The sequence below is a fragment of the Sturnira hondurensis genome, unplaced genomic scaffold (assembly GCF_014824575.4).
Source record: "Sturnira hondurensis isolate 20B ecotype Veracruz unplaced genomic scaffold, ASM1482457v3 Scaffold0000867, whole genome shotgun sequence".
Taxonomy (NCBI): Eukaryota; Metazoa; Chordata; class Mammalia; order Chiroptera; family Phyllostomidae; genus Sturnira; species Sturnira hondurensis.
The window spans coordinates 1,920,562-1,944,955 of NW_028073498.1; the positions used below are offsets into that span (position 1 = coordinate 1,920,562).

Below are 24,394 nucleotides of genomic sequence, written 5' to 3' on the forward strand. Positions count from 1 at the left end.
TTAGTTATTTTGGCTGATTAGCCCAAACTGTGTAGTTTCTTTTTGTTTTTAAAAATGATTTCTGTCAGTGAGGAAGCATGTTGCCTCCAGCTGTTAAAACTTTCACCAACTTGTCTGGGAGTTTGATTCAATGTCTCATCTTCTTCCACTGGGATATACTTGCTAGAAAACAAGCAAAAGGAAACTGCTGGGGATGAGAGATTGGGTGTTATTGAGTGTTTACAAATACTTGAGCTGTAGACTAATGAATGTTCCCTAACACAGAAGCAAGGAATGTGCCAATTATTTCTCTTCATCAGCACTGCTACATGTTTATGTGTATGCACACATGTGTGTGCATGAGTGTGTGCATGTGCACACAGGTGTGCTGGGGACCATCACTATTTCCAAAGGTGTGTTATATGGTCCAAAGAGCATCTGCAGTCAGACAGACCGAGTCCAAATGCCAGCTCTATACGACCTCAATCTGATCTTCTGAGTCTCAGCTTCCCTCAGTTTGACACTTGGGTGCTACCACCTACCCTTGGGTCCATGTAGGAAGTATATACCTAGTGCCTAGTGAGTGCTCAGCACGTGGTATTGCTCATCTTCACTTTAGAGACAAGAAATAGTGAGACTCAGTGTATTCTTTTATTGGTCTCCTCCTGGGGAGGAAACCCTAAACTTTCTCCTCGTCTACCATCATCATGAGTCATAACTCAGCCAGACCAGTCCTGAGAGACCTTGGAAGCTTGGGGCCACCAAGGAGTGGGCCGTACACATTATCCTAAATATGCATTTGTTTCCTTGGAAGAATGTATAAGAAAGCAGCCTTGAGGAGCTTCCATTAAACAAATAAAAGTTTGCATCTCTTTGATCTTCACTCATGGAGCCAGGAGGGAAGTCTGCTTTTGTTGTCAAGCTTTCCCAACAGAAACCTAGGTGAGAGACAGAACAGCCAAGGAGCCAAGTGTAAGTTCCAGTAGGAAGGTCCAGGGGCTTAACTTGAAATAGCAACAACTAACCTTTGTGCAGGCTGCTTCCTGCTATGGCTGCAGAGGCCATTTCCTGTGCTTCTAATTTTTCCAGGAGAGGAAGAAGCGGGGAGAGACCAACAATGACTTGTTTCTGGCAGATGTATTTTCCTACCAGGGGAAGTTCCACGAGGCCGCCAAACTGTACAAGAGGAGCGGGCATGAGAACCTGGCGCTTGACATGTACACTGACCTCCGCATGTTTGAGTATGCCAAGGTAACCCCCCCACATCCTGGCCCAAGCTGCCACATGGAACCCACCAGTGTTCTGACAGTGTGGTGTTTGAGGTGTTTGGCCCCAAGAGCTGGTGCAGACAGAAAATAGCAATGACCTTAGAAAGAGTGCAGGCAAACTGGTAAGCAAAGGAATCATCAATAACCGCTGGTTGAAGGTGACCTAAAACTGACCCTCCAGGGTAACATCAAAGGGACAGAATATGAAAGTTCAGACCTTTGTCAATGACAGAGCTGGATAGACTGTGAGTCTGAATCAGTAGTGTCCCTTCGTTGAGTAGTGTTCAGGGTTGAGGGCGTCAGGGTTGTCTCCCACAAATTCCCTCAAAACTTTATTAGAAGCCACCAAGAACCAATGTCCTCAGGTATGAATGGTTCTTCCATTCTCATGCAGGACAGTGTGGTTCACTCTAGCCAAGGTTTCCTAAGCACCTGCTGTCTGATGCCGGCATTCACACTGGGCCTTGGCGAGAGTATGACCGAGGTCCTGCCCTCTGGAGCTGGCACGACTTGCTTCCCACTGCCCCGGCTGGTGCGGCATCGGTGGTGGGGATTTCTGCTTGCATTTGGAGGGGCCCAGCAGCTGTGGGTACGTGACGGAGATCTTCCTGGAGCAGGCTCCTGATGGTGTGTGTGGCATGAGTCCCATAGAGGAGCTCAGACCACCAGGACACTTGCAGTTTAGCCTAACGTGAAGTAAAAAGAGCCTTGGGCGTGTCGAACAACCAGGCTCTTCCTTCCACGGAGGCGCCTTTGTTAGCGTGCCTTTCTCAGTAGTGTCAGGAGCTTCAGAATGTTAATAAGTGAGTCATCAGCCACAGCCAATTAGTGGCTATTAATGGCAATTATCTAGCTCACAAGTTCAAGATGGAAAATCCTTCCCATTTTTTTCTGCTCTTCTGTTCCCGAAGGTGGCTGTACTCTGTTGTCATCCACCATCTGTGAGTTCCTGGTGCCAAAGGTTATGTCTGGGTTGCTGTGATGTGGCCCAGGAGTTCCTGGTCATCAGTCCCTGGACAAGCACCTGGTCCCCAGTCTGTCTCTTCAACTCGGTGGTCCCTTCACATCATCCCTCATATCCAAGTGCTTCAGGTTCCCCTACTTTGCCCTCTTAAACCTTGTTGAAGAGCATGCCCCCCATACTCCCACCACACACATACGCAGGATTTAACACTGAATTCATACTGAGAACACCTAAATCAGTGTATCTCTTTCTGGGGATAATGTTTAAACTGAGGCCAAAATCTTAAAGGATCAAATCCTAGGGCTGGAATATAGGCATTAGGAGGGCTGGCTGTGTATGTTCTTCGAACCTGCTGAAACCTTTCAGCAGACAGCTGGGGTGCAGCAGACAATGCCTGCTCACCTGGCATCTGGAGAGCCCGTGAGAGTTCCGGTCTCTCCTGTTGGTGACCTAGGGAAAGGCTCTTCGCTTTGCTAAGCCTCCATTTTCCTCTTAGGGGTGTGACACAGTTGCAGCTAGCTTAGTTCTGAGAAATGCACAAAATGTGTAAGAAAACCCTTTACAAAGGCCAGGCTATAGAAAGTTAGGAAAATGAGAGGAGCCAAGCCTGACCACAGAGTGGCTGTTCTGCAGACCTCTCCCTGGTCAGTCCAACTCCCGCTTCTACACTGAGGCCCCTCCTTACACATTGGGTGGGCTTCGTGCGCCCACAGTCTCCCACCCAGAAATGCAGCCTATTTACACAGTCCATCTGGTCTGCCTCTCTATGAAGGTAAATACTCTGGGAGTTGTTTTGCTTATAGTTTTTGATCACAATTCCAAGTAGATTGGTCCTGTTTCAATCCCCTCCCCCCCCAATAGTCTGATTTGAGAAAGTGTGTACATACACATTATGTCAGGGTGGGGAGGGATACAGTACTTATTAACAAGGCATGTTTTTGTTTATTTGAAAATTGCTTCCCAAGATTCAATCTGGTTTTCAGAAAATTTTTAAATTACATTCCCACGTACAAATAAATTATATGCTTTCCAGATAAGTGACATGTTTATATGGTGATAAAGGGAATTATAATGCTCTTAACTCTCATGTAGTGTGTCCTTATCAAAATCACCAAGCATGAGAACACTGTTTAGTCTCATTCATCACTCAGCGCAGCCCCTTACTGTCCACTCCAGGGCATAGTCTTTGCCATGGCCCCAGATAATGTGTAAATTAGCTTTATGGAACCAAGGAATCTTTGAAAACCCAGTTTGTTGAGCCTTGAAGGAACCATTTAGACTCAGCTTCAATTAGGTCAGAGCTCCTGGGACTAGGCTGTTGGGCTAGAGGAGGTTCCTTCAAGCATGTGAACTGTGTCCCTGGCTGATCTCTGTATTGATGACCCAAATTTATGGTTGGCTTTTGGCCTCTGACCCTTCTCACTACAGTCACCCTGAGTCCACTGAGTACTCACTTTGAAGGTCATTTCTGTTCACTTAGGGTACCTGTTTTCCCCAGCTGCTAACCTCATTTAACCAGCCAGGTTAGCAGAGTTCCTGGCTTTGCATTGGCACAAAGAATGCATGTTGCAGTAACTGCCAAGAGTGGAGACTGTGTCTGTAATGGCCCGAACAAAGCATCTTCAGACACTTAGTGGCTGCTGTCTAAGCCCCTTCCCCTCTGCGAACTCTCAAGGGACTGAAGGCCAGTGAGGTCGGCCTGTCTTTTACTGGACCCCCGGCATCAGGGTAAATGGGGTTCTTTCCTCCCCTTAAAACAGTTGGTTGTCTTAGGCCAATCTAATATATTATTTTAGGGGCTACACAATTACCCTGAAAGCAAATGGGAAAAGAAGAACGCTAATTGTTCGAGTAGGTTTTTAGAATACATTGACTGTACTTTCTTGACAAATGAGTGCTAATCATGAGGAAAGGAGTGCTTTTTTTATACTTTGTGAGGTTGACACAACGCATTCTCTGCATGGTACATTATTCCTGAGATAAATTGCTTCTTACTAGTTATGCAGATCTGGGCTCTCAGAGCTCTCAATTTCCCTTTTTGAAAACCCCCACCTTTTAAAATGTCAGCACCAAAGCTGCCTCAATTATGGCAAACTCCCACGAATATATTTTGGGTGACTGTATCCTGAGAAGAGGTGATTTTCTGAGGCTGTTTCTCATGCATTCTAGGGCCAACCCAGGGAAGCTGGGCATGGCCCTTTAGAGGCCCCATTGTGGTGGAAGGAACACAGGCCTGAAGCTGGGCCTCTGAAGATCCACAGGCCTCTCTTCCTTCATGGGTTCTCTCCAGGACCTTTCCCTCTGCCTCAGGTTCCCCATGGTGGCTTCCTGCTGTCCCCACTCCTGCAGACCTGATCTCTAGACACTGTGATACTATCTAGTCGAGAAGCTGTTAACCAAAAACATTTGTGCTATGCATCTGCCCCAGGTAAATACCTGGGGGCAAAGCCACTGGGATGATGCCCTAAGCTCAGGCAACAGAACCTGAATAGAATCAGAAAACAGATGTGAGTAGTACTTCCAGTATGGTGGTGATGGGGAGGAGGTCACAAAGGGGCTCTTCTAGACTGTCTGTCTAAGTGTAGGGGACAATGTACTCAGCCTCACTCCGAGGTGTGTGGTATCATCCCTATTGCCTAAATAAAGATTGTAAGTCTGAATATTCAAAATTATGCAACCAGGTTGCAGAGTCACTGTATAGAAATAGTCACACATATATCAAACTCCTCCGAGAGAGACAGAGACAGAGAAACCTGATCCTAAACCCTCTGTAGCACAGAGTTTGTATAAAGTACTGTAAAGAGGCCGGAAAGTGTTGTTTAGCTAAAGAAAAAATGTCCGTTAGTGGGAAGGGCAGGAAATGTTGAGGGCCATAGTCCTTGATACTGTCCCAGTATGCCCCAGGAACACCTGTGGGGCAGCCTGTGAGCACTCCTCCCTGACACCTGGGACTGCCCCCGCGCCCCCCCCCCCCGCCCCGCCCCGTCAGCTCTGTAGGGATGGGCTCACACTTGCATCCTGATCGCCTGCTTCAGCCAAACAGGCCCTTCCTTGCTTTAGCTTTCAGCATCCTGATGTAATGCTGGCAGCAGGAAGTTCTAATTCAGAGTGTTTTTGTTTGTTGTGCTTCCTCAGGATTTCCTTGGATCTGGAGACCCCAAAGAAACAAAGATGCTAATCACCAAACAGGCTGACTGGGCTAGAAATACCAACGAGCCCAAATCTGCTGTGGAGATGTACATCTCAGCCGGAGAGTATGTTAAGGCCATAGAGATCAGCGGCGACCATGGCTGGGTTGACATGTAGGTTTCCAGTCTGTTCCCCAAGGAGCATTTGGTAGCATGTCATGTCTTGTCAGCTCTTGGTTTTGATTGACAAGGGAAAAATATTGTTTCTCTAACAATTCAATCCAAATGTGATACTGACTAGGTTTTAGAGACACAGAGTTTGAATGAGGCATTTGCTACCTTTGAGGGGCTTTGTGAATCCCTGGGGGAAAGGGTGGGAGGGAGTGAGGAAAAGGAGACACCCAGGCATTGGGGCTGCCATTCCCTGAGCCTTCCCTACAAACCAGGCACTGTGATGCCTTGTGACGCTTGGTTCTCCTCCAGCACCCCAATTGCAGTTGTTTCTGTGCTTGCCTTCCAAATGAGGAAACCAAAGCTTAAGGACCAAGGGATCACACAAACCCAAATAGCTGGGAAATTACGGAGCTGAGCTTCAAACTGCTCTGACCGACTTCAGTGCCATAACACCTATAATGAATGGTAGGAACTGAAAAAGAACAAGAAAACTTGCTAGTACATCATGGAAGGAAACATGACTGCTCATAGGAGGAATCATGGATTGTCTTCTCCTGGGAGTTAGTCTGCATGAAGGGCCTTGGTGAATTTCAAGAGACAGAGATGGTAGGAAAGGGCAGGACGTGCAGGCCAGAAGAACAGCACGAACCAAATGAGTTGGTTGTGGTTGGAATAAGAGGTGGAGGACGGGGAGAGTAAAGGACATCTGGCTGCGGGCAGGAGGACCTGGGCTGGCCACACTGGGAGGGCCTCAGGTGCCAGAGTGAGGCTTTTTTTTTTAAGTTCAGTTTTTTTAAAAAATATATTTTATTTGTTGATTTTTAGAGAGATGGGAAGGGAGGGAGAAGGAAGTGGGAGAAGGAGAGGGAGAGAATCATTGATATGTGAGAGATAGTAAGAGATACATTGATCAGTTGCTTCTCACACGCCCCCAACTGGGGATCCAGCCTGCAACCCAGGCATGCGTCCTGACTGGGAATCAAACTAACCACCCTTCAGTTCACAGGCCAGCACTCAATCTACTGAGCCACACCAGACAGGGCCAGATTGAGGCATTTAGATTTGTCAGTAGTGAGGACCTCTGGTCAGAGGACAATGTACAGAGGACACTGTCCCCTGGACGGTGTGCTGTCAGCCCACTCAGGCAGTGACTGTAGAATGGGGGGAAAACTAGAGAAAGCAAGACCAGATAAGTGGTCACTGTAATAGACCAGGGAGAAATATGGTGGCTGAGGGAATGAATGAGAGGTATGGAGTAGGCAGAACTGATAGGACCCAACTAAATCAGGGCATCAAGTGTCGGGCCAGGCAAGGGTATGGCAGGCTGATTCTGAGATCTGGGACTTGTGGTCAGTAATGCCACTCGCCAAGGTAGAGAATGGAAGGGGAGCAGGCTTAGATGGGGCTGCCGAAGAAGAGGTGGATTCAGTCTTCGGGCTCTTGAAGCGTCAGACCTATAGGGGAAGGTCATAGAAAGTGTGCTTCATGCTCATACATGTGCATGTGTGTGCATACATGTGTGGAAAGGCATGCATGTTTATGTGTGCACTCTGCTGCAGCTGTTAAAGGAGAGCAGGAGAGGCAGCAGTTTCTGAGGGCAGCTCAGACTGCACCCTAAAGGCTGTTGGTTGTTCTGGAAGCCACACTGTGGTCCACAGGCAGCGGTGGCCCCGATAGGACCTGGGGAGGGAGAGGGGCCGGTTAATGACTAAGCCATTCCTGTGAACCCCACTATATGGTTGTCATATGTCTAAGAATAAAGTTTCTTGAAAAAAGAGGCACAGATTCCCCTCCCCCAAATTATTCTTTCCACAAAGAGGATGGCACAGGAGAGAACCAGGCAGACTTAAATCCTCTCTCCTACCTCTAGTTTTTCACGTCACTTTCTTTCGTGATGGATGTGTATCAGGGTTACCTTGAAGAGACTTAAATTAGTCCAGGAAGGAGACGTTCAGCAGGGTCTGCCCTTTTGCAGATCTGGTTGTAAAAGGTGCCTTTCCTCTGGGGACATCCAGTTGGGGAGCTTTAAGCATTTGCCTGTGCCACCTTTCCCTAAAAATGTGTTGTTTCTCTTCTGAGAAGTATTATTTTTAGATTCCATTATTATTCTAAGTACAGATTGACAGGCCTCCCTGAGCTTGCCTGTCTGGGAGACAGGGATCTGTTACAGCTGTTTCCCCTTCCCTTCTCACAAAGAGCAAGCTGGGTAGGACCCCTTTCCCCTGGGAAAGCTGGGTTTACCCCAGATTCTGGCCTGATTCATTGGCCCCCACATCCCCACAAGCAGTGGGAGAGCCAGTCCTCACTGGAAAGAAGTGGTGAGCCAGTGGTCCCTGTGGCCCCTCACTTGTGGTTAGCACCTTGGCCAGGAAGAGAGGCACAGTCTAGATTTCCTGCAGGCTTTCTTTCCAGAGCTCAGAGCAGGCCCAACACAAGCCTCTTCCTCTAGAGATCTGTCACTGAAGAACGTTCACACCTCTGCTTCTGCTTTCCCCTGAGAATTCCCAAAACTGGTGAGAAGAGCCCTCTGCCACTTCCTGGCTGCAGAGTCTTGGGCAGGTTGCTTTGCTTTCTACCTTAGCCTTAAGTCTTCTCATCTGTAAAATGGGAATAATGGTACTACCTCTTACTGTGGTGGAGATTCAATGAGATCACAATGTGAAAGCTCGTGGCATTGTTCTTGGTACAGTAGGTGATTAGTAGATGCTGGTTTCTCTCCCCAGATCCAGCTGGATAGATTAGTAACTCCTGTGAAAGTCACGTGAAAGGAGCTGTGGGTGGGGTGGGGGCAGTGTCCTTTCACAGACAAACTCTCCTGATCACTGGGCACTGTTTCTGGAGTGTGTCTTCGCTCATTTAATAATTCCCCTCAAGCACCAGGGGCCATGGCACTATATTGAGCACTGGGGACATCAACAATAATTGATACAGAGCCTGCCCTTGAGAAGATCCAAAAGTTCACACCACTTCCTTCCATCAGGCAGCTTTCACAGGAGTCTATCTCCTCCTTGTGCGCTTGCCTCTCCAGGTTAATCGACATTGCCCGTAAGCTGGACAGGGCTGAGCGGGAGCCCCTGCTGATGTGTGCTCACTACTTCAAGAAGCTGGATAACCCTGGCTATGCTGCTGAGACCTACCTGAAGATTGGTGACCTGAAGTCCTTGGTTCAGCTGCATGTGGAGACCCAGCGCTGGGATGAGGTGAAGGCAGAACACATTTCATGGGTTAGGGGGTCCTGTCTGAGTCCTGAGCCACAGAAGGTTTTCAGGGGTTTAGATGGAGAACAGCTCCCCTCATTGTAAGAACAAACATTAACCTGGCAGTCAGGAGACTTAATTTGGAATTTTCCAAGCCAGAGTGTTTTGGAGGGCCTTTTGATGCCTGTTTTTCATTTGTTTGTTTGTTCATTCATTTGTTCAGAGCATCGTTTTGGACTGTTGGCCCTGTGTCAGCCTTGTGGTAGAGACCAGGTATGTGAGAGTTAGTGCAGTAGCCTCTATTACCTGCTGTTGGTCTGAGCTGCCTCTGACCAGCAGCACAGGCTGACACATGTCTGACATGGACACACACTTGTGTGACATTTAAAACCTGCTGGGTGGCCCTGACCGGGTGGCTCAGCTGATTGGAGCATTGTTCCATACACCAAAAAGTTGCGGGTTCGATCCCAGGTTGGGGCACGTACAGGCGGCTACAGATTATATTGATGTCTCTCTCTCTTTCTCTCTTCTACTCTCTCTAAAATCAATAAACATATCCTGGGGTGAAATTTAAAACACAAAATAAAATAATAAAACCTGCTGGGTGACAGAGGAGGTCACCTGTACTTTCCAGGTGCAGGCTGCCAGAGCTGTTTCAAAGGCCACTTGGAGACCTAGGCTCTTCGTGCATGAAGGGCAGGTGAGAAGAATTAGCCAGGCCAGCAGCAAAGATGACTGGGGTGAGGATGCAGAAGCAGTGATCTGCTGCCCCCTCTGCGGCTTGAAGTCATCCCTCTAGCTCACTGGCTACCTGTGCCCTGGACTGAAGTTCATCCCCGAGAAGATTAGAAGTTGTGCCCTAGGTCCTTCCCCGACCCCACCTACCCACCATGGTCTAGTTTAAAGAGCCAGAATGTAGGCCTTTTCTGGGTATGAGCTGTCTGACTCCTGCTGCCCTCTGAGTGGCTCCATTTGGTGAGGTGACAGGGTCACTGATGAGAAAAGGTAGAGCCAGGGACAGAGGTAATAATGGGCTCTCAAAATAAATTTATCAGATTTCTCAAGCAGCATAAGTTAGTACATCTTGGAACTACTCAGTCATGGCTATGTATCAGGCAAACTTTCTCCCTGTTGCCACATACTGTCCCTTGTGACTCATTTCCGATTCTCTTGGCCTGACAGTGGTTCTGGGACTTAGATAAAGCAGTCATTGGGTCCCATACAGCATTAATCCATCATCGTCTTTGACAGCTAATACACAGTATGATGATAATGTCAATTCTGTTTCCTTAGGTGTTGCCTGCAATTAAAAGAAATCTGTTTGCAACGCTCTGGAAGCCCACGCAAACCCTCAAAATAAAATGTTTCCGATTTTGTACTGCTTCTGCAGTCCAGAAACAGACTGTTATTATTGAATCCAGTCGCTTGCATATTGCTGTTAATTGCCTTTTGTTTTCAAAGAGCTGGTTTGTTTTTGTGTATCTGGGGGTTGTGAGAGAGAGACACTCTCCCCTTCTGAATTGTCAGGCTGGCAAAATATGACATCCCTGATGGATTCAGCCAAGTGCCGTGTTTTCATGGAGCTGCAGGGGCTGTTTTATTACAAATGCACCCATTACTTCCTCCAGGCCTTTGCACTGGGTGAGAAGCATCCTGAGTTTAAAGATGACATCTACATGCCCTATGCTCAGTGGCTGGCTGAGAATGATCGTTTTGAGGAAGCCCAGAAAGGTAGGCCACACTGATTGGCACTTGGAGAAGGGGTAAGAGAAGGTACTCCCTCCACACATTTTGGGAAGGCTGCTGAGCCCCTCCCATGGTAGGCCCCAAGATGGACGACTTTATCTAGGCACGTGATGTGTTTAGTGGGGAAGACTGGGGAGCGGTGGAAAGAGCATGGGCTTCAGGGTCAGACACACCTGGGTGCATACACTCAGCTGCCTCAGGACCTTAGACAGGTCCTGTCTCCTGTATGAGCAAAGCACCACTCAAATGTATCTTCTCATTTAATCCTCACAGCAGCCCACAGCCCTGTGATGTAGGAACCATTTTGTAGGTGAGAAAACTGAGGCTGGAAATTGTAAATGGATTGGCCTGAAGTCTCACAACAAGGAAGTGGCAGAGAGGGAATTGGTGTCAAGCTGGGGCAAAGAGAAAAGGAGAGGGCTCCCGCATTGTCCAGCGTGACTTCACTTGCCACTTCCCTCTACTGTGAAGAGAAACCGGGGTTCTCTTTCTGGCTCAGATGAACAGGGTACACTCTCTGCTCCTCTGCATTTCCACTGGTAAAGTGGCCACAGACTAGGTATGACAGTATCTGAAATAGAAGGGAAAGGGAGTATGGAATTCTAATTGGTAATAATAATTTTAAAATATGACTATCTTCCATGTCAGACACTGTCTGGGCACTCAACTATGTAACCTTGTAGTTAAGTGTCTGGGCAGCAGCCCTACGAGGTGCAGAGGCTAGCTGTCCCCTGCAAAGTCACAAAGTCAGAGAGTGACAAAGCCCAGACTGGACCAGGATCTGCCTGGCTGGGGAGTCAGAACCTGATTCTTCTGCTAGGTTTTGCTGCCTCTTTAGGAAGTCTTCTAACTGAAGTCGGGTGTGTCATATTCCGTGGCATCTCATTTACACGTCTATATGGTTGCCACCTCCGGACACGTTTTGGAACAAATGTCTCCCTGTTGGAGTTCCTCAGCCTAAAGCCCCCTTTGAAAGACAGCATGTTCTCTCCTGCTTCAGCATTTCCAGAGAACCCAGTTGTTAAAGTATCTGCGTGTTTGGGCAAAACATATCAACCTATCCATCTGTCTGTGTCTGTCCTTCCAAGAATCTATCGCCATAGTAACTTGGTACTCAGATGAGAGATCGGAGATGAGAATGGAACAAAGGCCAGAGCTTTTCCTTCTCTAAAGCTGAGGTTTTGGATCATTTGAGTGTCCACATATGGGCCAGCGCCACGGCTGCAAGTGCCTCCCTGGCAGCCCCCAACATCCCAAGGGCCTGGCACAGTGGGTAGGGGAAATTTCTCTTAAATGGGTATAGGAATAATTGAGAGATTTTTTGCTTGTTTTCACAAATGTTCGATTACTAGAACAAAGCCAAAAATTTTTCAAGGTTGTCATCAAAAAGCATCCAGTTGAAGACTAACTGAGGACTTGGCTTGGGCTCAGTTGTATGCCCTAGGGCATGCCGCTTAATCTCCACCTTGCAGAGCCCATTAAAGAAAGTCTTCATACTTGGCATGGTGGATACACAACACGTGCACAGATGATGTATTGTAGAAGTGTACTGCTGAACCCTATATAGTTTTATTAACTAATGTCACCCAGTAAATTTGATTTTAAAAAAAGAAGTCTTTGTAAGTCTGCTGTGATGACCCATTGAGGTAATCAGGAAGAAAAGTGCTTTTTAAACCACCAAGACTATTCAAGTGTCAGGTCCTATTAGTGTCACCTCAGGAGTCACAAGGTTTCACCCTGGAGTTGGGGTGGGTGCAAAACCTCACTGATGAAGAACAACAGTTTCATCCTCAGACTTTGCCATGCAACTTGGCCCCTTAAGTTTTTCTTGCTTCCATGCCTTCCAAAGTTGGTTGCCTTTTCCCAACCAAAAAGGAGCAAATCTCACTGTAGTTTTTTTCAAGATATAGCCTCAGTTATTTATAGCCTTCGGCCTGAGAGGCGCATCTCAGCAACGAAGTGCTGTAAATGCTCTGATGAATGTCCTACTTCTCAGCAGCCCCTTGCAAGCCTCATAGAACTCCTCTAGCCCCCTGAATGGTGTGTGCTTTTGTGCCCCCACAGCGTTCCACAAGGCCGGGCGGCAGGGGGAAGCAGTCAGGGTGCTGGAGCAGCTCACACACAACGCAGTGGTAGAAAGCAGATTTAATGACGCTGCCTATTATTACTGGATGCTGTCCATGCAGTGCCTCGATATAGCTCAAGGTAAGTAAACACCAGCCAGGCTGCTTGTTTTCCCCAGCCCCGCTCTGGCACCAAGATAAACATCGAAAGAGCTGGGACGTTTTAATTAAAGCCTTGGGCTTGTTTATTTGCTGTATTGTCCCCCAGTGGCATAATCTGGTGTGTCATCTTTTTCCAGTTTGCCCATAAGCTTAAAGATGGTATGAAGACCGTCCTGGGGTTATAGACAGGAGGTCCTACCCCGTGTTGCTAATTCAGAACATGTCTCTCCCCTGCTACCTGGAAGCCCATAACTGGACCTGGGTGAAATCTGGTTAAAAATTGTTTAATTAAATGAAAAGATGAAAAAGATCACTCTACAATAACACACTCTAGATTCTCACTCATCCCAGGCAGAAATAGAGTTTCAGTGTTGGGCTCTTTCACAAGACTTCCCATGATGCACTGGGGGGGGGCTCTGAAAGTAATAAGGCAGGGAGATGCTCTTTACTAGCCCGAGGCCAGCATGCAAGAGTGGGAAAAGCGCTGGAGTTGGAAGCTGCTGGGTGACTTGTAACAAGTCACAATTCCTTCATCAATTGTAGTCCCTGTCTGTGGAATGGGAGTAATCTTGCCCTGCTTCACAGAAGCCACAGGTGTAGTTTAATAACTGTAAAGTCTAGATGTAGAGTAGCATTTTCCTGTTCTGGCCAGTGAACTGTGATATCGATAAGGAATAACCCATGGGAAGAGGCTTGAGATGAGCATGAATAAAGTTGACACATGCTCACCCTCCCCACCAGGCCCTTCTGGTATGTCTTTGATTTCAGCGATCACCCTCTTCTTGCCCCAGCTCATGCTGTCCTAGTGGAATGACCTCTGGGAGAATGTAGTGTGAGACCTGGGAGAACCTACAAAAAATATCCTCAGACTTCCTGGACATGTGCTCTGCCAGGCTGAGATTTCCCCTGCCTTGGGCTGGCCCTAGCCCCTAAACAGAGCACCTCTTCCATTCACCTCACCTCTTTGCCGCTCTTCCTGGCATAGATCTGCTGTTGGGGCGGAACTGACCCTGGCAGGACTGCCGCCGTGCCAGGCGGTGGCTTGGCCCTTCCGTCTGGACATGGTTTGACATGTCTGCTTTCTCCGGCCTTGCTCCCCTCTCACTGCACACTGCAGATCCTGCCCAGAAGGACACCATGCTCAGCAAGTTCCACCACTTCCAACACTTGGCTGAGTTGTACCACGGCTACCACGCCATTCATCGGTACACGGTAAGGTGGCCAGGAGATGGGTGTCAAGCTAGGGGCACTGGACATGTCTTAAATAAACTGACTGGGCAGGGTGATGTGCTGAGAAATCCTGCTCTTCCCCTGAGAGACAAAGTTTGGAACTTTGATTTTCCTTGGTTGGCTACTTTTTGATGTGTAGCAAGCTGTGGGCTTCCGAATTAGCAAGCCAGAGCTACATTGGATCTTTCTAGTTGTTTGCTTCGGGTTTGGGTGACTCAGACAGACTCGAGGTTAGCCAGACAGAGGGCTATCTTAAATGATCAGGGTGGACATTCCATGGGTCCCTCTCTTAGTTGCGTGAAGGCCCAGCTTTAATCAAAGGCCTGCAGTCCTTCCTTAGCCCTGCAGTTGACTTGCTATATGACCTTGAACAATTTACTTCCTCTCCCTGGTTCTCAGTTTCCTTCTCTATAAAACATGAGGGTTGGCTTGATCTCCAGAAACCCAAATAGTCCTTTTTAGTTACTTTCTAATTCTTTTGATTAAGCCATTTTAAATCTATCTCTTGACAGTGGGGAACAGGTGACAGGTTGTCATCAGCTTCCTCATTTTGTGTATCATCAGTCACTAACCAAATGCTGAAGCTCCTACGGTGTTAGCTTATCCTCTGCTGGTCAGCCTGGGGGATGATATCAGTAACTAACCTTAGCTAAGCACTTGCTACATACAGGCAAGGTGCTGAGGGCTTCACTGTGTCAGCTAATTCAAAGCCTTTCAACCACACTGTGAGATAAGTGCTGTCGTCCCCACTTTACAGATGAGGAAACTGAGGCACTGGACAGAGAGATTCCACAGCTAGGAGAGCCAGGACTTGAACAGACAGGCTCCAGAGCCTGTGCTCCTAGCCTTTCCCTGCCCCTCCCCACTAACTCAGAGAAGGCAGACCACTGGCCTCATATCCCAGCTCCACTCTCTGACCTTGGGCAAGTTGTTTACTTTCCTCTGAGCTCTGCTTCCTTCTCTACAAAGGGGGGAGGGGGGAGGGTAATAACAGTACTTACTGGATAGGGTTGTTGTGAGGATTAAATGAGTTAATAAGAGAAAAACACTTGAAAAAGTTCCTGGCACAGAGCACCCCTAGGTGAGTGTCAGCTGTTCATACTGCCCGGTGCAGAGGTCTCAGAAGAGTTTTCATCAGCCTGCTCTCCCAGGCTAAGCATTTCACAGTTCTTTGTCTTTGAGGCCCTGCTTTCCACCTGGGCACCTCTTTGCCACTCATTTGTGCTGAATTCTTAGCATATTCTTTGTCTCTGGGGGATGTCTGGCAAGAAAGACTCCTATGATAGGCTCTGCCTGAGCCAGCCAGCAAGCCAGAGTCTCATCTCTTCCCCACACCAGCGTCAGTGTTCTCAAGGGACCTCATCTGCCCTTGCAATCCTTTCAGGGGCTCTCTATCAGGCGCTCACCCAAAAAGAAGCCACCTCCCCCAGAAGACCCCAAACTCAATTTAGGCTCAAAAGTCAAGGCCCCAGATCTCTTATCAGTTTGCCTGAGGCATGTCAGAACCCGACTCTTTGAATCCTTGCTCTTCTTCTTCCTCTACACTTAGAGGCAGGGGCTTGGGGTGGCAGGTGGTCTCCTCTCTGTAACACCTGGGCTGTGTGGAGGACGTGTGTACAGCTGTGAGCTTGTGGCAGCTTCATACCAGCCAGGGACCTTGGCTGTTCATTCTAGCTGAGACTTCTTCATTGGGCCATTCCTTCATTCAATGAATTCCCACTGACAGGCCCTGTCCACTGAGGCCTCGGGACACAGTGGGGAACAAGACATTGTCCCTGCCCCTGAGGAGTTCCTAGTTTAGTAACAAGCAGTTGCAGTACAGTTCCCTCAAGGGAAAAGCTGAGAGGACTAAGACGACTTCCTGGAGAAGGCAACCCTTAACCCCAAGCCAAAAGGAGGGAGCTAAGTAAGGATGGGGAAGTGAAGAGGAAGAGGAAGAAGAGCACCCCCGGCAGAGGTCACAGCATGTGCAAAGGCCCGGAGGTAGGTGGTATTTTAGGGTTTGTCAACAGGTCCCAGCAGGACAGCTCTGATTCAGAGCAGACTGGAAAGGGAAGCGGCAGACCTTTTCCGACATGATGGCTTCTTTCCCAGGGGAGAGGTGCTAACCCTGAGGAACTTCCCCCAGCTCCTGTTCTTTCTGGGACATTTCTGAGCTTCCACACCTAGTGTAATGTAACCAGAGGCAGGCATCTCCCTGGCTGTCGCCCAGAAAAGAATGCAGTCTCAGGTTTTCTTGGGTTCTTGGCGCTAACAGAGGCTGTAGACATTTAAGTGAGAACTGAGGAGAGAATGCTGGGCTTTGAACTGAAGTGTAAAGTGAGTCCTGGTGAATTTAGACCAGTTACGCCTAAGTCCTGGTGGCTCCCTGATGAGAATGGCCTAGCAAGACTTTTACATGTCAGTTTATTACCATTTAAGCACTTGAGGGAGGTGGGTAGATGGCCTGATTAAAGTATTCCCATCTAATGCAGTCTCAGTTTGCACACTGTGCTAGATTCCTTCAAAACAGGGTATTCTTAACCTTTTATGGACCCTTTGTGGTAGAAAACTCCCTCTGGTCTGCTATGCTGAGCTTCTGGCAGCCCCTAGGGACAGAAGACCTCTTGCATGTTGAGCGCTTCATCTTTTAGGGCCTGAGTCAGGTGCTGGGACACAGGGACAAGCAGTGAGGTGCCTCCCCCCATGTGCCCATTTGGTGGGCATCAAATGGGCAGGCCGCTGCTGGAGAGCAGAGAAGAGGCACGTGATTTCATGCTGTAAAGGGTTAACTACCTCCCTTTAAAGACAGGTTTATAACGCGGTCATGCCATAAACTGCTCCAAGGCCTTCTCTGTTAGAGCTCAGGGAACTGGAATCATTACTGACCCCAGAAGCAGTGCCACTTAGAAGAAAGACATGCTTGGGATTCAGAATCGGGTCTGGGTTTGAGTTCCAGCTCTGTTCCTTTCTAGCCAGGTGACCTGGGCACATCATCTCCCTGGGACTTGGTTTGCTCATCAGTACAGAATTGCGCTAAAGGCCCTATAAGACAGTGGCTATAAAGTGCCCTGCACACAGTAGGTGCTTATTAAACAGATCCGTTTATTTACTGAAGTATCTTAGAATTATTGGTGTCTGCCTTTCAGCCTGGCCCAGCAGCAGCTCAGTTGAGGAATTCAGTCTGTTTGCTTTTCTCGCTGCAGGAGGAGCCATTCAGTTTCCATCTCCCTGAAACCCTCTTCAACATCTCCAGGTTCCTGCTGCACAGCCTGACTAAGGACACCCCCTTGGGCATCTCTAAAGTGTATCCTCTCTGTCCCACCCCTCTTGTCTAATGGCCCTGAAAAGTTCTTTCCAGAGCACTTTGCTGGCAGAAGTTTCTCTCTCTGCAGCGGCCCTCAGGGAAGACAAAGAGCTTGCCCGGCCACTGCTGCTCGCTGTAGAAGAGGCTCAGCCAGGGAGGCCAAGGGGCTAGTGCCAAGAGAAGATTAGTTTTCAGGGCTCTCTGTGCTAGACCCAGCACTGGGTCTTTGGCCAACTCTCCAAGCCCTCCCGGTACCCACAAATGTGGGTGTGACTAAAATATAGGAAGCACCAGGCCTTTGGGTTTGAAATCTTGGACACTCCCCTGGGGAGGCTCATGGGAGGTATTTGTTTAGCCCAGGTAGACTGAGCACCTGTTGTGTTCCAAGTGCCTTGCCAAGCAGTAAGCAACAAAGATACCCTCTAGTGGGGGAGGTGACAAGTGTTAGGGCCTAGTTCAGTATGATGCATGCCGTTTTCAAGGGTGGAATGCAGCTAAGGCTGGGGCCTGGCCACGGAAGGCTGCCTGGAGGAGGTGACATTCATCCTATTGCCTAAGGTAACCAGGGATGATAGTAGAGTAGATGTTCCAGAGAAGTATCCAGCATATGGAAAGGCACAGAGGTGAAGTGAGATCTTCACCCAGCTTTTCCAGTAAGTTCCATTGACGTCAGCAGAATTTCCTTGAACCCCTACCCTGAGCTTCACCTTGTGCTGTCCACTGGGCACCTGGAAATGGCTCCTGATGCAGTCCCAGACTTTGAGGAGTCACAGTGGAAACATAGACAAGGAAATTCACCTTCCTGTAACTGCTGGAGTGGAAGGTTTCACACTGAGGGTTTGGGGAACAGGGACCTCAGGGGCAGGAGAGTGGGGAGGAGGCATGGAACTGGGGTCTTAGCACTTAGCTGAGGCTTGCCAGGGGGATGTGGGGAAGGGCATTCACAGGTCAGATGGGGAGGAACGGCAGGCTGGTCCTGGGCATAGTCAACGTTTGAGGTGACCTGAGATTGAACACAGTCTTGCCAGCCTCAGACTGAGTCACTCAGAAGAAGGCCTCCGAGGGCAGGGAGGCGCCACTCAGAAATCACCATGGCCCTTGCAGACGTGCTCTGCATCCTGTGGCCTCTGTAAGCAGCACCAGCGGGCAGCTTCCTAGGCAGTCTGGAACCAGACTCCAGCTGACAGGGCTGGAGCAGGAGGGCTTGGCTGGCAGGCTGGGGAAAGTGGGGAGAGCCATTTTGTCCTGGTCAGGGTACAAGATGAGCCATCAGCGGACCCAGAGAACCTAAGCACGTTTAAAATATTAATGGAAACTGCACTGTTTCTATCTCTGAAAATATCCCTGGGCCTTGATATCTGAGAAATATACTTACATTCCACAAAAGAACAAAGCATCCCTCAGGCTGTTGCCCATGCCCTCTTGGCACTCGCACGAGCTGTGTTCTAGCGCTGGGCTCACTCTGAAGGTAGGTAGTGTCGGCTCTGGCCCTGGTGTAGCCTTTGCTATCCTTAACCATGTCATCGGCAGGAACACACTCTTCACTCTGGCCAAGCAGAGCAAGGCCCTGGGTGCCTACAAACTGGCTCGGCACGCCTATGACAAGCTGCAGGGCCTACAGATCCCCGCCAGGTTCCAGAAGTCCATTGAGCTGGGCAGCCTGACCATCCGCTCCAAGCCCTTCCACGATAGTGAGGTGAGGGCACGGCCCCTCGGGTCCTGTCTCCTCTGCAACCTCTGCAATCTCCTGACGCTTTCTTGCCCAGCCGTTGAAAGACAGCTGCCATGCTCTCAGGGGTCTGTGCGCCTGCCTCTGCCTAAGCCCTGGCTTGCCAAGTCCTGCACTTTCCTGTTTGCTTCCTCTGGTCTCCACTCAGCACTTGGTGCTCCAGCTACAGTCCTCAGCTCCCCTGAATCCCACAGCCCAGCCCTTTCTTCTTCCTAGCCCTCCCAGGGGTTTGCTTCTGCTGAGGTGCAGCCCACAGTGCTCCGTGCCCAGCCTCCCTGCATACCTCCGTGCCCAGGGGGCTCAGTCTTCATCTCATCCTGGGAGCCCCTGCCCTAGCCCACCTTTCTTTTGGAACCAGATAATGACTCTTCAATAAATCTACCTCCTGTATCCACAGCCCATCCTGTGCCCCTACACTCTTTCTCCAACCCAACTAGCTACTGTCTCTTTCACAACCCCTCCTGCAGGCTCATAGCAGAGATTTGACCTCAGGCAGACATGGCTTCAGATCCCAGCCCCACCATTTCCTACTGTGTCTCAATCTTTCTGAGCCTGAGTTTCCTCCCTGTCAGATGGGGACGTGCATAATAGCTTCCCCATAGAGGCCGTGAGGATAAACGAGTCAGTGCAGGTGACGTGCTTATTAGCACAGTACCTGGAGCATGGTAAATGACTTAGAAATGCGGCCTTGGGTGTTGTCCTGCCAGGAGAACAGAGCCACTGAGCCCTGTCTGTGAAGGAGGTGTCCGTGCCCCAGGTGACAAGGCCTTCAGTGTCTCTGTAGGCCCTTCCTCTGCTGCACGCAGCGCAGAGCCCCAAGCGTGGTACCCCCTCCACACCCACTCGGGTGTCCTTTTCTCTGGGCAGCCTGGCCCCAGTCTGTGGTGCTTGTATTTCTGTAGGAGCTGGTGCCCTTGTGCTACCGCTGCTCCACCAACAACCCACTGCTGAACAACCTGGGCAACGTTTGCATCAACTGCCGCCAACCCTTCGTCTTCTCCGCCTCCTCCTATGGTGAGTCTGGCTCATGCGGACGGGGAGCCAGTAAACAGTGGCTGGGCTCGCTCCACTGCTTCTTGGCCAGATGTGGCCTGATTTGTAAATCGAGAACATTGTGACACCCACCCCGCCTGACACACAGAGTCCTTCAGGGTTCCCAGGGACAGGAACCCTGTCTATGGTGCCACTATGTCCCACCCTGTCCCACTATGCTGCCCAAACCTGAGACACCCATTCCTTAGAACTTGGTGTGAGGTGTTGCGCAATGTATATGCCCCAGGAATAGAGGCCACTGGTTGGACCTTCGATCTGGGAGGCTGAGACAGGCTCTCAGGTCCCAGCTCCTTCTATGTTGATGTGAGATCAGAAGCCCCTTCCCAGTAGCTGGGCAGAGGCCCCGCCTCTTCCCTCAGAGAGGAGCTCATCCAGCTACTGGCTGAAGAAGGAGAGGCCAAAACCCCCAGTTCTCATCCCCATACACACAGGCACACATTCCCACCCAGCCCACTGCTGCCTCCAGACGTTCAGCAGGCAGGAGAGGTGACTCTGCTGCTTCTGCTTGTCTGCTGGACTTCAGAGAAGCTGCTGTTGAGGAGGGAACTCTGTGATCCTCCTGCCTTCTCTTGTGGTGCCTGGCAAGAGCATCAGCCCCTGGATGCTCTCAGGTTGCCATCCCCCAGCCCTTGCCCATGCCCTGTGCCCTCCAGAGGTACTGCACCTGGTTGAGTTCTATCTAGAGGAGGGGATCACTGACGAAGAAGCCGTCTCCCTCATTGACCTGGAGGCACCAAGACACAAGCGTGAGAACAAATGGCAAGAAATCACAAGCAACAGTATCCTAGGCACTGGACTGGATCCCTGTGTGTGCTAGCACAGGGCCTGGGTGTGAGGAGGTGGCAAGAGGGCCTTGGACATGGCTCGGCCAGGTATGACAAGGACGTAGCAGGCAATCGCTAGTGATCAGAGAGGCCTGCAAGGTGGCAGGGACAGGCGGAAATGGGCAGAGAGCTGACCAGGGTGCAGATAGGTGTGGGAGGGGACAGTAGGTGGTCCACAGGTTCAGAAGTGGCATGTGCAAGGAGAGACAGCACCTGGTGTTCATCTGTGCTTCATCCCCCAGGGGGGCTCCCACACCCACTGCTGGCTCCTAAATGCTTCCGTCCATGCTTCTGGTCATGCAGAGCTGAGGAGCAACTAACATGGCACGTAACATCTGTATTGGTGTCCCTGACTCTCCTCGTCAGGTCGTTTTTGTGAACAAAAGGCAGAGCGCATGACTCAGGAAGGCTGAGCAAATGAAAGGCTGTGAAGAAGCCCGTCCGCAGACGGACACTCCGCCAGGCCCTGGTGCTGACTCAGCACTGGCGGGTGGCCGTATCCTCCCCTCTTGGGTCTGCTGTCCTCTGGGTGCCTTCATCCTTAGGTAGCACTCACCTGTCCCCACTAGCAGTGCCAACCCTACATCCCATCAGCCTGTAGCCCCCCAGAAAGAGTCACACTTCTCCCAGCATATTAGCCAAAACCTGCTGGGCATGGCCTTGGTGAAACAACTTGGGCCAGAAGCCACACCTAGCTCCTCCCTGTGGTCAGGAGCGTGTTCACTGTCCCACCAAGCACAGGAGAAGGGCTTCTGTGTGCCCCCCTCCCCTGGGGCATTGCTAGTGCATGGCAGTTGGGTCAGCAGCTCTGGGTGGGCCGGGAGCCTGTGTTTCTTCATGTTTTCAGGTAATGCTGATGCCACTGGCTCACGAACCGTAGTTAGAGGAGCAGAGAAAGGAAACCCCAGGGAGCTCAAGAAGGGAGAGAGAAACCATGTCCACACACCAGCCTCGCCTCTGCACGTGCACATCTGCTTCTGTTGGACTCTTGCTGCTGTGTGGGGTCACATCCTGTGCCTGACTTGGCACTAGCAGCCCCTGGTCACGGGGGCCTTTCTCACGGGAGCCCCGCTGTCCTGGCCTCACATCTGCCTGGCAGAGATGGCGGCTCCCTGGGGACCTTCAGCCTAATCTGGCCAGGCTCGGGATCTATAGGAGCTCTCACTCCCTTGTCCATGAAATGGCATCTCAGGTGCCTGCAAACCACCTGGCCACTGCTGGGTGTTTCTCCAGGAACTGCCAGTTCCTGCCCATTCTACAGCTGCACACCACAGACCTGCAGGGCTCTCTCTGTTCACAGGGTGCTTCTGGCCCGCAGGCCCTTGGGAGCCATGACCTGTTCCCTGTGGGGCAGCAGAGAGCCCATCAGAGCCCTTTTCCCTCCATCCCCACATGTGCACTGGGACCTAGTCCCACCCTGTGTGTGACCAGGGCCGTTTGCTTCCTGGTCTGTGTCCCCTCCAATCCTCCATCTGGAAACCTGTCCCACCAGCCCTGCTGGTCTTCCCCAGAGCCGCAGGGAGACACATGAGGCCTGGGCAGAGCTCCTGTGAGTCTCAACATGGGTGGAAGGTGGGGCCTGTTTCCCATTCAGCCTCAGGTTCTATCCTTGACCAGACTTCCAGATTCCCAGACACTAAGACTGGACGAGAGCATGGACTCCATGGGAGATGACGACCCATTCACTGCGAAGTTGAGCTTTGAGGTGAGGGTGCCTCTGTGAGTGATGGGCTGCTGAGGCCAGCAAAGCCTGTTGGGAGGGTGGTTTAGGTCCCTTCTGTACACACTTTGGTGTGAGGAGAACCTGCTTCCTGTCAGGGCTGCTGGAGAGGAGGAGGTGGTGGGCTTTCTGTCACCAGAGATGGCCAACAGGGGGCTACATGACATGACAGGGTTCTGTCCAGGTATTTGACAGGGGAAGTCTCTGGGGTCCATCCTGGCCACTCCCAAAGATTCTGAGACGGGGACCCATGTCACGTAAACATGTCACTGTGGCTGCACGAGGGCACCAGTGCTCCCTGCCTCCTGCCCGCCCACCCTACAGCAAGGTGGCTCGGAGTTTGTGCCCGTGGTGGTGAGTCGGTCGGTTCTGCGCTCCATGAGCCGCCGGGACGTCCTCATCAAGCGCTGGCCCCCGCCCCTGCAGTGGCAGTACTTCCGCTCCCTCCTGCCGGACGCCTCCATCACCATGTGCCCCTCCTGCTTCCAGGTACCGTGCCTACTGCCTACAGCTCATGTGTGGTGTCCAGTTTCTTTCTGTTGCTTTTCTATTTCCCAAATGTCCCTTTGGGGGCGCTGGGCATCTGGGAGGAGCACAGGTGACACCTGAGGAACCAAGGCCCAGTTGGGCAAAGGGACTCCGCTGTCCTCCCTCCTCTGGCTTTCTTGCCTTGTGCTCTCTCGAACAATCTTGCCCCTGACCCTGGGCTGGACTCTGCACCAGCCCTTTATCTGGGAGGGCTGGGAAAGTGTGATTTATCTCTGAACTTAATTTAGAAAATGAGGTGCCAGGCTCGGGGCTACTGCACACCCAGAGCTGCTGCCCAGGGTCACGGCTGTCTCTCCTCAGATGTTCCACTCAGAGGACTACGAGCTGCTGGTACTTCAACATACCTGCTGTCCTTACTGCCGGAGGCACATGGAGGCCCCCAGCCCGTGACAGCGCCCTGCAGACCACCCTGTCCCTTTGGGCCACCTTGTAGTCGGCAGTAGACGGAAGAAAGAGTTAAACTGCTAGAATGTGTGCTCTGCCCAGATGAAGTTTTGTGTGTGTGTGTGTTTTTAAGGAAGGGGTCTGTGTAACAACAGAATTTCTATTTATGGCATTTCATACCTTGTAAATAGCACCAGGAGATGGAGAAGAGAATGTACATATATTTGCTTAAAAAAAAATCTGTTACTTTCAAAATGGCCGAGTTGTTCATGGCAACCTGCTGGAGTGCACAGATCTGTCAGACCGTTAACATGTGCACTTTGCAAACAGATTGCCTCAATAATTACAAATAAAGGGGCTACTTATTTTCATCAGTGTCTGCATTTTAGCAAATCTTCATATTGTCTGCGGCTTAATTTCCTTATGCAAAAGTGCACCTGTTTCTAATTTGATCCGAGAGGAACATTACATTTGTGTTCTTTTAAAATTTAATCTAATCAAAATGGCAATATGGAAGTGAGTAGGGGAACAGAGTTTATTTATTTATATATTTTGGTTTAACGGGGCTCCATTTTGACAAGAAAATATGATACCTGGCTTCAAAGAAGGTGGCAGAGAAGCCCCCCCCAGAAGTGGTACTTCCTGGCTGGGGTCAGGACCCCCTTCACCTCCTCCCCCCAGTACCACAGATGCCCCAGCTCAGCCTCACTCTTTCTCCTTTCCTCCAGCTCCTGAAGCAAGTGGGCTTTGTTTGAGGTCCTACCACAGTCCCTTCCACTGAGTATCAACAACGTCCAATTTGGAGCTCAAGGGCGTGGGCGGGTGGCAGACGAGAAGCTAGGAGGGGATAGCTGGTATTTATTGGGGAAGTTTTCTGTGCCAGGTGTGTTTTCATGTGTCGTCTGAGTTTTCACAGCAGCTCTTGGAGGAAGGGTTAT

At 50.3% G+C, this 24,394-nt stretch overlaps 1 protein-coding gene across 3 annotated transcripts in view; it reads left to right on the forward strand.

Moving 5' to 3' along the window:
- The window catches only part of IFT122 (intraflagellar transport 122), a 70,855-nt gene extending 47,028 nt beyond the window's left edge, over positions 1-23,827 (forward strand). For all 3 annotated transcript variants that reach the window (XM_037051019.1, XM_037051026.1, XM_037051035.1), the window contains 13 exons: positions 1,069-1,230; positions 5,347-5,513; positions 8,542-8,713; positions 10,339-10,441; positions 12,521-12,661; positions 13,799-13,893; positions 17,097-17,197; positions 18,728-18,893; positions 19,829-19,940; positions 20,633-20,758; positions 22,429-22,508; positions 22,848-23,012; positions 23,373-23,827. In XM_037051019.1, the coding sequence (XP_036906914.1) occupies positions 1,069-1,230; positions 5,347-5,513; positions 8,542-8,713; positions 10,339-10,441; positions 12,521-12,661; positions 13,799-13,893; positions 17,097-17,197; positions 18,728-18,893; positions 19,829-19,940; positions 20,633-20,758; positions 22,429-22,508; positions 22,848-23,012; positions 23,373-23,462 (1,680 nt within the window). In that variant the 3' untranslated portion in view covers positions 23,463-23,827. The remainder of the gene's footprint in view (positions 1-1,068; positions 1,231-5,346; positions 5,514-8,541; positions 8,714-10,338; positions 10,442-12,520; positions 12,662-13,798; positions 13,894-17,096; positions 17,198-18,727; positions 18,894-19,828; positions 19,941-20,632; positions 20,759-22,428; positions 22,509-22,847; positions 23,013-23,372) is intronic.
- The last annotated feature ends 567 nt before the right edge of the window (positions 23,828-24,394 follow it).